Here is a 12388-nt window from a genome sequence, read left to right as displayed (position 1 = left end):
TATGGTATCTGTCTTACAGATAGTCACAGAAGGCAGCCTTCTACAAGGAAGCTGACCGGTAAAATAAAGAACTGTCATGCTGGGGAGAGGAAAAGACTGAATTTCTAGCATTTTCTTCACCAGTCTCCTTAGCGAGGGTAGCTTTCTTCAAATGCGTATTTATTGCGTAATTCCAAAGAATTAGCTGACAAAACAAAACATTTAATGTAAATTCAGATAAGCAGCATATCAGAGGGGCGGAGGACGTGAACACTGAGAAGACTGCACGCTCACTCTTCAGGGGTCGTTATGCTCTGTCAGCCTTTTAAGAAACATTTATCTAAAACGTGACGTGATGCCGTGTTGAGTTATTTCACTAAGATTACTATTTGGTGATTCAGAGTATTTTTCTTTGCCAAGAAGTCTCTGCAGTGTCATTTGGTTTTCCACACCTAAGTGTTCCTCCCTCTATGGCCCTTATTTTATGAATATAATTTTTTTGAATATCCTGATTCCTTTTCCTCCTTCTGTTGAGAAATACCCATTACACATTATACCTTAAGCCTCTTCTATTTAGCAACACTGTTCTGTACTTGGTAATCTTTTATTAGTAACACTGGCCTCTTTCCGGTCTCCTGGTCTCATATTGGAAAGTAACTGATGCTTCTTAATCACAGGATCAAAACCAGTGAAAGGGCAATATATTGGGTTAAGAGATCAAAGCACTTTCTCTTATCACCGCCTGCACACACGGCCAGGAGGAGCATCCTGAAACCCACTCTCCATTTCCAGGAGGAGAATCCACATCCCAATGAAAGGACTATAGACCGTGAACCTCCCAATCACTCATGATGTCTTGAAACTCTTCAGTAACATTCAAAGCTAGCCGAAGAACAGTCCCGTTGCTGTTATTTCTATCATTCTGGCTTAGGGGACTACTGGCTTGTAAAGAGAGTGAATTTGAAGCTGTTTAGCTGCTACTTATTATAACTCTCTCTAAATATCAATAAATACTAGCCAAAAAATGAAATAAATTTTGCTAAAGAGTTGATCAATCTTTAAAACAAAAACCCTGAAGACAGCCTATATAATCAGAAAAAAGGTGAATGTTCACTCAAAAGGGATAAAAGTAAGTTTCTGTAAAAAAAAATAATTAAATATTTTTTTTACAGATGTTGCACTTTCAGGCAGGTAATTTTATGATCACATTGATTTGTTTTAGAGAGATTTAGTTTTTAAAGGGTGGTATGGGAAATTAAAGTCTCAAGTAACATATTTTTATATAATGATCACGAGCAAGGAGCCTAATGGAGAAAGTGAGCATTATTTTATAAGTAGTGTACTCATTATATATAGCAGGGAATCTGAAGAGGGCAAAATTACCTTAACTATAATAAAGACTTACAATTTAAATAAAAACATATAAAGAGTACAAAGAGTACTAAATATAACTTTAATGACTAGTTCGGAGTTATGTGCACTTTAAATAGTACAACAGAAATTTTGTGAAGCTGAAATTCAATAGAATTTGGGTGAAGAACAAAAAGCATCATGGAAAAAAGAGAAATGGCTATTCATGCCTAAAATTAGATAATAAAACATGAACACAGTCATTATAAGTTTACTATAGTTATTATTTAAAAATTTTCTTCAATCTTTTTCGGTTTACTTGTAATCATGAAAATTTATTTCTCTTCTTCGGCCCCAAAGTATTTTTGAAATGTATTAGTCATCATGTTATGCAACTCTAACTTGGGGAGTAAAATAAAAAAGGGCAGTTTCTCCTTTTAAAATGTCATATTTATTATATATATTGTAAAAGTGTATAATTAAGAAAACTTTTTTTCCCTCAGAGGTCTAGAAACAGATAAAGAAATAAGACTACCATGTTGGCAAGATGTATTTATATTAGTCAATTCAAGCTGCTGCATCCTTGGTCAAAGAGTATGTAAAGTTGGGGCTCAATGTGTATAAAAAGGACCATGAAGTAATGTCATCTCATACCTTTTGTCTTAAAGGAGAAGTTACAGTAAGTGCAGTGGTAGGGGCGGACATCTGTATGGGTCCGTATGTGTTTCTTTAACATACTAGGTTTCTTACAACGTATTCCACATTCTTCACATATGTACTTTCCTCTTCCCCTGCCTCGGACATATACATACTCTTCATTTGATTTATATCTAATTTAAAGAAAAAAAAAATAAATAGGGAGATTGGATACTATGTCTTTGAGAAAATACTGATGATTAGAATTCAACTTACAAAATAAAGCAAGTCACAATTTTTATACTCAATCAATACAAATTTTATGCACATATAAGTAACAGAATAGTCCAGGTTTTTGCATCAACACTTAATATGCTAATAGCTAATTCTAATCAAGCAACCTTATTCGATACTAAGTTTAATTTTAGCATAGCACTCCCTCCTTCTAAACCACTGGTGCAAAAGTTTTCTTTATTATTAAATTCAATGACAACAACTCTAAGTACTGAAATATTTCCTGGCTTCGCCAGAACTACAATCAGCTTTTACAATGTGTTTTTCTCATTACCAAATACACAAAGGCATCAAATAGGCAGTGAATTCGTCTGACAACAGATTTCCTGAGGCACTCCTTATTGTAAATCTATGTGAAACCCAGAGTTTACTCTGAAAACAGTTCTTAGCTGCCTCCTAGGACCTACAATGCTTCCTAAATATTTTCTTGATCAAATGGAATTATTTAATATGACAATCTAACATATATTTTGCCATGAAGATTCTGTTAATAAGCTGAGAAACCTTGCAACATTTATATAAAATTGGCACTGGTAAGTCTTCATTCACATGAAAGCAAATGTACATTTAAAAAGTATGTTTAAATGTACATTTAAAAAGTAAAATTTGTACTTGCCCTCCATCAAATATTTTAATTCTTCTTGGTTCACTTTTGATTAAGGAATTTTCTTTATCTTGCTCACTGTTAATTTCAGAGGCATCTTTATTGCTGAATTCAACTACTGTGGACTTTTGATTACCTAATGCTCTCTGAAAGGGAAAAAAAAAAAAAGAGAAACTAATTTAATAAAACTGAAAACACAAACATGCTAATGTTTCACTTGGAAATTAAAACATGGCAGAGAACCGTACATGTAGTTAACTTAATGGAATGCATTTCGAGGAAATAACATGTTTATAGGTCATTTGCTCTCTCCCCTCCCTCAGCTTTAGTCTCTCTGTTTGCCCACAGCAACCAGACGAATCGTATGCTGTTTTAAAATCCCACCACAATCCACTGACCAACCGCTCACACTACACTTTATTTCTTAAAGAGCTTTATTCTTTGGAGATGGGAAGGAGCCCGGTCCCCTTTTTGGTATAACACTGTCTCATACTCCTGAGAAACAGGACTACACCCCCTTCACTGGAATGCACTGTAACTGCATTCTGTCAAGCAGAAGCCCCATTTCCCAAGAATCTCCCCTTCTCCTATCATTTTAAGCCATAATTATGTTTCCTCTCTGTATCTTCTCAAAAGTTCCTGAATGCTGATAACTGTGAGAGACATGCAGGTCAGAAGTCAGGCTGTGGCCTGATAATGATTATGTCTCTAGGAAAAGGTAACAAACATCAAAATTATAAACAGTATGTGCATTTCCTGTGGAAAGTTTATAGGACAGCACCTTAGGATTCCACAGCGTCCCCCTTCTCAGCCCCTGCCATTCTCACACATCCTGTGAGGCGGGCAGCACAGGGGTTAGACCCAGTGAGGAAAGCCACTCTCAGGGTGAAGTCGCTTGTCCAAGGTCAAGCTTAACAGCCAAGGCTCAAACTCCCATCCTCTGGCCAAATCCAACTTGAGGCACAACTCTTCTGATCAAGGGCCCTCTTTACAAACCACATCCTCAAGCAGACAGCTCTGTACTGACCTGACTTATTACCAGCAAGCAATGAGAGAGCCTGCACCACGGATGGAGGGCCCGCGCAACCTCAGCAAGAGCACCCTGGGGAGCCCCTGTCCTCTCAAGGCCAGGACTAAAGCAAAGCTGCTGGCTTTGAAAGAAAGGTAGTGCGAGGGGGTAATGACATGGACCCTGACCGGCAAACAAATGCATCGGGCTCTTCTTTTCCTGGCAAACACATCGGGTTTCCCCACAATCTGGAATGCATACACATACCTTTCCTTGACTTTATACCGTTAACGCCAATTCTACTTTTCACCTTCTTTTCAACGCCTAATTCCCATTTACCTTTTGCTCACTTTCTTACTATCAAATCAGGCTTCTAGTCACCAGTTACCAATGAGCTCAACACCCCAAAATCCTTATCCCTTCCTTAGTCTTTATATGCTTGACCACCTGTGCTATTTATATTGTTGATACCTTATTTCTCTTAGAATCACCTGTCCCTTCCTGTCCATTTACATTACCATCTGGGTTGCGAGTTAACACCAGCACCCAGTCCTCCACAACCACCTGCCCATACAACCCAAGTCACTAGCGATATTAGAACCACTCAATTCAGGAACCATGTTCTTCATTTTTATGTGACCTTTATTTGACCTCTCCATCTGAGTAACTTTCCTTGAAATTTCGTCCTTTATCTATGTGATCCCACTTTCTCCTAGTCCTCCTCTTTCCTCTATGAACAACCTCTTTCAGTTTCCTGGGTGGGCTTTCTTTATCCATTCAAGCCTTTAAGTAGTAGTGATCCCCAAATCCATCCTGAGCCCTTTATTCCTTCCTTCCTCTCTGAGCAAGCTCATGAATTACACCAAAGCACCAAGGAATTCTGACACCTTCCACCGGGAGTCCTTGCCTAGCTCCAAATTTCCAGAGGCATTTCTACCAAGGCACTTGGTACTGAAGAATAGTCACTTTTCTATAGGCACAGGAACATTCATGAAGCTCTGTTTAAATTCTCATCATCAGGTCTCATCTTCCAAGATTATGATTTAGTTGGTTTAGAGTAAAGTCTGGGCATTTAAAAATTAAATTCTGAATGGTTTGGATGCACCCTCCCTCGCTGAAAAAGGATCAATCTCTCTCTACCACCATGCAAATTCTTTGGTTTTTCCCTGTATTTCCAACTTGAAGGCACATCAGTGATTCAAACTTACACCTTCTAGCCATGGCAGACTCCTCGGGGTTCTTTAAAACAAACCAAGTTCTTTCTCACTTCCATATCATTTCAGCAAACTATTAAAATTTCTCATTCTTGTTTACCTGAAAAAAAAATTCCTACTTTTTCTTTTTTTTTTTTTTAAAGACTCAGCTAAAGTATCTCCACTTTTGGAATATCTTCCCTGTATCCATACCTCCTCAACCTACTGGCAAAGTTAGAGACTTCCTTCTTAAAACTGCATATACCTCCATTATAACTGTGATACTGAAGTATTTCCTTACTGATAAGCATATATATGTCTAGGAACCTGTATTATATGCTTGTGAATCTGTGGAGGTCAAGGACTTAATCTCTAATTCTGATTGGCCAGAGTCTAACACGATCCCTTTATCTATTTATTCTCACTTCAATTATTTTTCCCATTTTATAAAGCCAACAACTCTACTAAAATGGATTCCACAAAGAACCCAAAGTTATAGTTTTATGACCTTACTCTACGTCTTGACCAAATCAACTTAATTATCCAGCGTCTTGAGTCAGCTATCCTGTGACTCTTCTCTCTAGTAATAAGATGATTCCAACACTGGGCGGGAGTTGAGACTGGCATGGTGAGGGGAGAGGAGTCAGGTGCACGGAGGACAAGTATGAATGGCTCTCTGCTTATATTTCAAGACGAAATAGAACACTCTTTGATAAGTCACACCTCTGTTCCCCTGCACTTAGCAGGAACAAAGCATAAACATAATCTCCTCTCAGTATAAGAGAAAGATGAAAGTAAAACCGTGATTCTCTGTACCATTATGTAAGGACTTAAATATTCAGCTCAGGGCAAGTTATTTTCAAAATGTTTCAAGATAAAATCACCAAAGGATTCCATGTGACCCTTATCAGCATAACTTCCAGGGTAAACTTATCATCCTTTCTTTCAGATAACTTTATACTTACAGAGCACAATTTGTCATTCAAAATTAAGATATAAGATACAACGTCCAATTAAAACATTTAAAGGCATCAAGACATTGCACAAACTATTTCTGAAGATAAATGATATGTCAAATACCTTGCTTAAGTTGCTTTTCCACTTGCTCGAATAGACCAATAAATCTGACTTGGAATGGGTAGTTATTGCTTGACAATATAGTGATTTTCCGGTCTTCTGTTTTGAGTTAAGGAGAGAAAGAGCAACTTTTGTAGGCAAACCAAGTGGGTTTGGATTACTGGCACTAACTGTCCAATCAGTGTAGGCTGAAGTTTTCTGGTCATTCTGAGGCAAATGCAATGCCCTCTGCCTCAGTAGGTAACACCATGTAAAGCTGGTTGAGGTCTTCAGGCTGGGGAAAGGCAGCTGCTGTGTCTCTCCCGAGTCAGACACTAAAAGTGTGCTGGTCGTAGCTTGACTTCGCTCTGGGATGCTCTCTTTGTCACCTTGAGTTTTAACCCCTGGAGACTTCCTTTCTTGGCTATTGTCTGCACATTCCAAAGGGGAAATGTGAATGTTTTCTGCAGGGACAGGTGAATTTCTCACAGTAAGAGTGAGCGATGTGGATGACTTGATCTTTTCAAATTCTTGTAGTTCACTTCTAGGTTCTGTAGCTAAAGACTTAGAGTGTTCAGATGACAACTTATCAGCTGGTAAAACATCTGTCAAATTAACAGCCTCACTACTCATTTCAGGTGGAGAAAAAATATCCTGTTCCAATAGCACACCCTCAAGAGGCTCTGTAGTACAAACCTGCCTCACTAAAATGGGTTTCTTCTGTTTATTACCTTCACTAGGTCTTGGACTCAATGGCTCAAAGGGTCTAATCTCGGTCATACAAACAGCCCCATTCTCATCTTTAGCTCGCTTCTGGTGCTTTTCCATGGCAATGTCTAAACTATTTGCGGGGGAAAGCATCCTTTTACTTGAAGCTGAAGATTCTTGCTGGGGGGAAAGTCTACCCATAGACGTTTTCTGGGTTATGGACAGGGAATCTGATGGAGAAAAATTCTGGCCCATCTCTGAAAACGCATTTTCACAAACGAGTTCCTTCGCTGGGTTTGGCAAAGCATTCTGGTGATCTTTTTGCAATTTTGGCATGGAATTTTGTTCTTCGCTGATTGGCACCATGCTACGATTGGCCTGGCAAATTGGCTGGTTGGAGAGATCTTGGGTCACCAGGATCTGTGGCAGAGGTGTCACAGTGGCAAAACAGTATGCTGGAACGTTACTCTGCAGATGCACGGGCAACGCAAACGATGCTGGCACCTTCTGCGCCTGACCACCGAGGGGACCGAGCTTCAGTGGGGGCGGGACACATGAATTAGGCATGGCATCCATTAATTTGGTTGGTAATGCTAATGAAGTCCCACGATGGTCAACTCCAACTGGATCTGAAAGAACTTGCTTTGGCAAAGAAAGTACAGGACTGGAAGAGCAAGGCTGGCTTGAAGTGAAAACCTGACAATGAAGTTGGTACTTCGGGGCAAAGCAATCTTTACTTTTAGAAGATACACATAAACTGGGACTTGCATCTGGTTTGACACTCTGTGTAGACACTTGTAGAGACATCTGTGTGTTTTGGTGGCTAAGGGGGGCGTGGATGTGATTTAACAAATTGATACCAAAAAGCTGGTGAACAGGAAAGATGTTAGTAGAGGTGGAACTGGAAGTTTCTGTTCGCTGATCCTTAACTTGAGCCTGGGAGTGCAAAGTGTTTGCAGGAAACTCGGCTAAAGATGCATTAGTGAGCTGAGGGCCCTGAAAGGGTGCAGCGTTCACACCGGGAAGAGCAATTGTTTGGAAAGAGGGTGGGTTCACAGGAGACACATGACTGTCTGGAGCTATGTTTAAAGATATCTGCCGCATCAGTGGACCTCTCCTTCTTTCTAAGAGAGGCACATGCCCAGTGACCCCCATGCCAGAAGGGGACGTCAGGGGCTGCAATTCAACAGGTGGTGTTGTCTGAGGTGGAGTTATGCTTCCACAGTCGAATGATTTACTTCTGAAATCAGAGACCTCCATGGATGTTTGCATGCAGCTAATCTGTTCTGAGGCAGCACGCCTCATTTCCCGGTGAGTTCCAGGAACATTAAGGGTATTCGTGCCAGCTGGAATCATGAGAAACTCTGCTCTGTTTAGAAAATCGATTTTGGGGGAAGCCTCAGTTTTAGAAATATCCTCTACGTCTAATGAAGCTGAGAAACTGGAAGTGTGAGATAAACTACTCTCCCTACTTAGACTCCTGGACAGAGTGGAGTCAAAACTTGATTCTGTTGAAGAATGTTCCATCTCGGCAAGACGGAGCCTCTTCTTTTTGGGTGGCAGTTTCTCTGTTGGCAACTTTGACAAGGTTTCACTACGCTGAGGCCAGCTGAACTTCTCTGATTTTTCCTGATCGTAGCCTTGGGCTTCAAGGTCCCGATCTGGCTCTTCTGTGACCAGAATTTCTGGGACTTGGATGTTGTGCTGCCGGACTAGTCGGGAGGGCTGTCCTAACACGTGTCGTTCATTTGAACTCTTTCTCAAACTATCCTGAAGTTCTCCTCTCAGAGCGTCTGATGATAGCACAGGCTGGTGAGGGTGAGATGTATTCTGAGGAGGGTGGCCTTCCTCTAGGGAAATTCCTATTACTTTCAGAGGCCCAGGCTTCACTGTTCTATTCAGCTCCTGGAAGGAAACTGGGGAACCTCTTTCAAAAGACTCAAGCTTGTCGAATGAGTTGGGTCTGCTCAGTGAGTTTGTATGCTGAATGACTGAGATTCCGGTTCCATGCCTCTTCAACTCTGTCTTGTCCTGGGCAGCTGAACTTAGGTGTGGCTCCGTGATGGCGGATGGCTTTGGATCCATGGTCTGGTCGGGGCCTCTGGCAACCAGTTGGATTTGGGGGGTTTGCAACTGTATATTTCTATGCTGCTGGTCACTTGTTATTGCAATATTATGCTTAGACAGAGTGGAAGTGGGGCCCAGAGAATTCTGAAACTGAAGGCCTTCAGAGCTTTTTGGAGAAGCCCCCCTTTCATTTTGCTGAAGTTCATCATCATCTCCAACACTTTTCATTTTCCTCCTTTTTCTAATCTGGGGCGTCTGTTCCCACACCCCTGTGGGACCAGCAACTCTGTAGTGCAGAATCTGAGGCTGTGTGCTATTAGGCACGGGGCTGTGTTCAGGTTCTCTCACAGCTACCTTTGTTTTTGGTCCGTGCAACTCCGAACAGTAAAATTTCTTATGGTTTTCAAAATTCTCCAGTTTTCTATATCTGTTTCTACAGGTTTCACACTCAAACATCGTCCCTCGCCCTTGATGGGACTTCTTCTTCTCTAAATGCGAGCCTGGTGCCGAGGACTTGCTCCTTGCTGATACGGCGTCACTAGGGGCACCACATCCTTGATAGCTCTCATCCAAGGACTGTCCAGGACCGAGAAGGTGATTTTCATTTGCTGAAGAGTCTTCGACTGCTGACTGTCTGACGAGGGTCCGGGGATGCGCACTGGGGGGCACAGAAGTGTTAGGTCCCGACACAAAGACATCATCATAGAAAGCGCCAATTTTGTCATCAAATGACTGACTCCCTCTCAGTGGGTGAGGGGGAGGTATTATGCTCGCAGGTACTGCTGAATAACCTGTGGTAGGCATAGAATTACTTCTTGTAATAGGCAAACAGTCAAGGGAAGGTACAGACAGAAGAAACACTTGCTTTGATTTCTCAGTAGGGGTGAAAGGGGACTTTGGTATATCAGAGCTTGAGCTTGTTCTCCGTCCCATTGGTTTCAAATCAAACTGAAAAGAATCTTTAAAAATGTATGACTTGGGGGAATCAATACTTCCTCGTCGTGAGAGAGAGGTTCTCCGTGGCTTAACACTATCCAGTTGCTTATCATCTACCAAGGCTTCATTGTCGGAGATAAGCTTTGATATCCGTTCTTCAAGTGTTTTTGTTGCCAAGGGTGGGCGCATCTGACCCGGTAGAAGCAATGCTTTCTCACTTGTTGACAGGGTCGAGGATGCTGGTGTACTGATACGTGCAGAGGGCCCATTATTCTTATTTGAGTCTTGTTCCATGGTGGGTAACGTTCTGGTAAAGGGAGCCGGTGGACTCGCCGTCTGGTCGGCACTTTCAGAACGTGAAAAGTAACCAGAATCTGTACTTCCTAAACTTCGAGGACTCAGAAGTTTTCCTTGTTGCTCTTGGGAGCAGTCGGTAGCCTGCTGCCTTTGTAGTTGGGCATGTACCGTTCCTATGTGTGGTTCTTGTTTTCCTTCAGGCTGACTCGGGTCCCCTTTTTGATGGGACTTCTCATCAGTCTCTAGGGAGGATGCCCAGGCTGAGTGGGACAGGACACTGGTTCCCTGAAGGTCCTTCTGCTTCTGTGCACTAGACAGTTCAGGCTTGGGGTCCGTAAGCTTTGGGCTGTCAACTCTTATAGGGGACACGCTGACAGGGTGGACCACGACTTTTGGTAACTCCGTCACAGCTTGGGATTCTGAAGCTTTGTCCTGTAGTGAAAAGTCACCCGCTGCGTGGTCTGGATTGCTGGGAATGGAACTTGATTTTGGTAAAGCTTCAGAATTTGATATCATTTTCATTATTTGCACAGGCTGCAGGTCCATGGAGGCTGGGTCGTTCTGTCTTTCGTCAGCAGCCCCCTCCTCATCGCTCTCCCCACTGTCTTCTACATCTGAATGGATACTAAGTGCTTTGGGAGACTCCTGTGACAAGAACAAACCACCAGCATCTGGTTGCAAGACAAGACCCAGTTTGATAGTATGTGCATGGGATTTTTTGTGCTTGTACAGATTGCTTTTAGTCTTAAATGAAAATCCACAGGTCACACAGGGATAGGGCCGCTCGCCAGTATGGGAGCGGATGTGCTTTAAAAGCACGCTAGGCTTTGCACAAGCTCTATTGCAATACTCACAAATATATTTTCCTTGTTTTTTGGGCTTCTGATCTTTCAAAAGAAGATTGCACATTTGCTCCACGCTGTGGTTAACGACAGAGGCGACAGGAGTTGAACTGTAAATTGGCGGGGGGGCTGACTGTGTAGAATGGGCTGGACTTACTGACATCGGTGAAGCAGAATCCATTTGCTGGTTTTGAGGAGTAACCTGAGTTCTACTGGAAGGTGAAGTCAGACTCACAGATGATGTCACTGCTATATGATAAACTTGTTCAAGTTTGGCATTCTCTTGAATTTGCAGATTCGCCAGTGACCTCGTGAAACCTGAACACGCTGGAGGCTGCTGATTTTGTTGTGCAGGTGCGGAAACAAAGTGTTCGTGCTGATTATGTGAATGAGAAACTGGCTGAATCTGCCCGTTCTTCTGAGCAACAGATACGTGCACGGCAAATGAGGTACAAGGAGAAGGCCGCGGCTCAGAAACAAATTCTTGCGGAGTCTGATCTGGGGCCTCCACTGAGCTGCTGTGTAACTGAGAAGGGGGCCGTACAGTTTTATTTGGTCTCAGTTTTTCTATCTTAACTGCACAAGACGAGCCCTTTTGTGACAAGGTGCTCAGTTCTGGCTCCATTGCTTTCAGTAAGACATCGAATGCGGTGTTTGTGTAAGAAGAAGAAGTAGGACTACGAGTGGAGGAGGTACATTCACTATGGTCAGTCCTGGTTTGACTTGACAAAGAACCAGAGTCACGTTTTGCATCCAGGAAGTCTAACCTGGCGGGGTCGGAGCCTTCCGATCCCCATCTACGCAGTTCAGATGCATGCTGCAGAAACAAAGCCTTCTTTGGGGAGACCAAGTCTTCGGATTTAGGGGCCTCGGCAACTACCCCAGGTGTTTCTCCATTTTGTTTCATAAACTGCTTCCCGTTTTTTACGGGACTAGGATTCTGTTTCCTGTGAGACTCTGAAGCACTCTGAAGAATAGCAAAAGAGGACTCTTCTGTATTTTGTTTATGTTTTGCCTGAAGAGGATTCCTCAGTGGGGATTTTGGTATTTTTTTCAGGTGATTCTCAGCTACAATCTTTTTTCGTTTCACACCTTTAAGTGACTCTGAAGTTGCTTTAATGCCAGCCTCTAAGATTTCTGTTAAGAAAAAAATTAAAAATATCAATCGGTAAAATGGTATATATACTAACTATATACATATTTTTAAAATTAAGATTACAATCACAAGAGTGCTATGACACTGAAAAAGGTAGTCTAGGAGAGCTTATTTTGGATAACACTGCATTCGAACGTTCTGGCAATTTTAAGAATGTTGGCAATCAAAATCTATTGAAACAATCAGGCAAAGACCTTTGTGTACATTTCCGGAATGTTGTGTTTCTCTCTTGACCACCTCTCTCACCAAGGTCCTAGAACC

General features: G+C 41.9%; 1 protein-coding gene across 6 annotated transcripts in view; it reads right to left on the bottom strand.

Moving 5' to 3' along the window:
• Nucleotides 1-12388, bottom strand: part of HIVEP1 (HIVEP zinc finger 1) — a 140352-nt gene that overhangs the window by 25076 nt on the left and 102888 nt on the right. For all 6 annotated transcript variants that reach the window (XM_036115827.2, XM_036115828.2, XM_078055701.1 and 3 more), the window contains exons 4-6: nucleotides 6146-12108; nucleotides 2876-3009; nucleotides 1984-2159 (exon numbers count right to left, since the gene is read on the bottom strand). In XM_036115827.2, coding sequence (XP_035971720.2) covers nucleotides 1984-2159; nucleotides 2876-3009; nucleotides 6146-12108 — 6273 coding nt within the window. The remainder of the gene's footprint in view (nucleotides 1-1983; nucleotides 2160-2875; nucleotides 3010-6145; nucleotides 12109-12388) is intronic.

Source organism: Halichoerus grypus, chromosome 9 (genome assembly GCF_964656455.1).
Source record: "Halichoerus grypus chromosome 9, mHalGry1.hap1.1, whole genome shotgun sequence".
NCBI classification, from domain to species: Eukaryota; Metazoa; Chordata; class Mammalia; order Carnivora; family Phocidae; genus Halichoerus; species Halichoerus grypus.
This window is presented reverse-complemented; position numbering and strand designations above follow the sequence as displayed.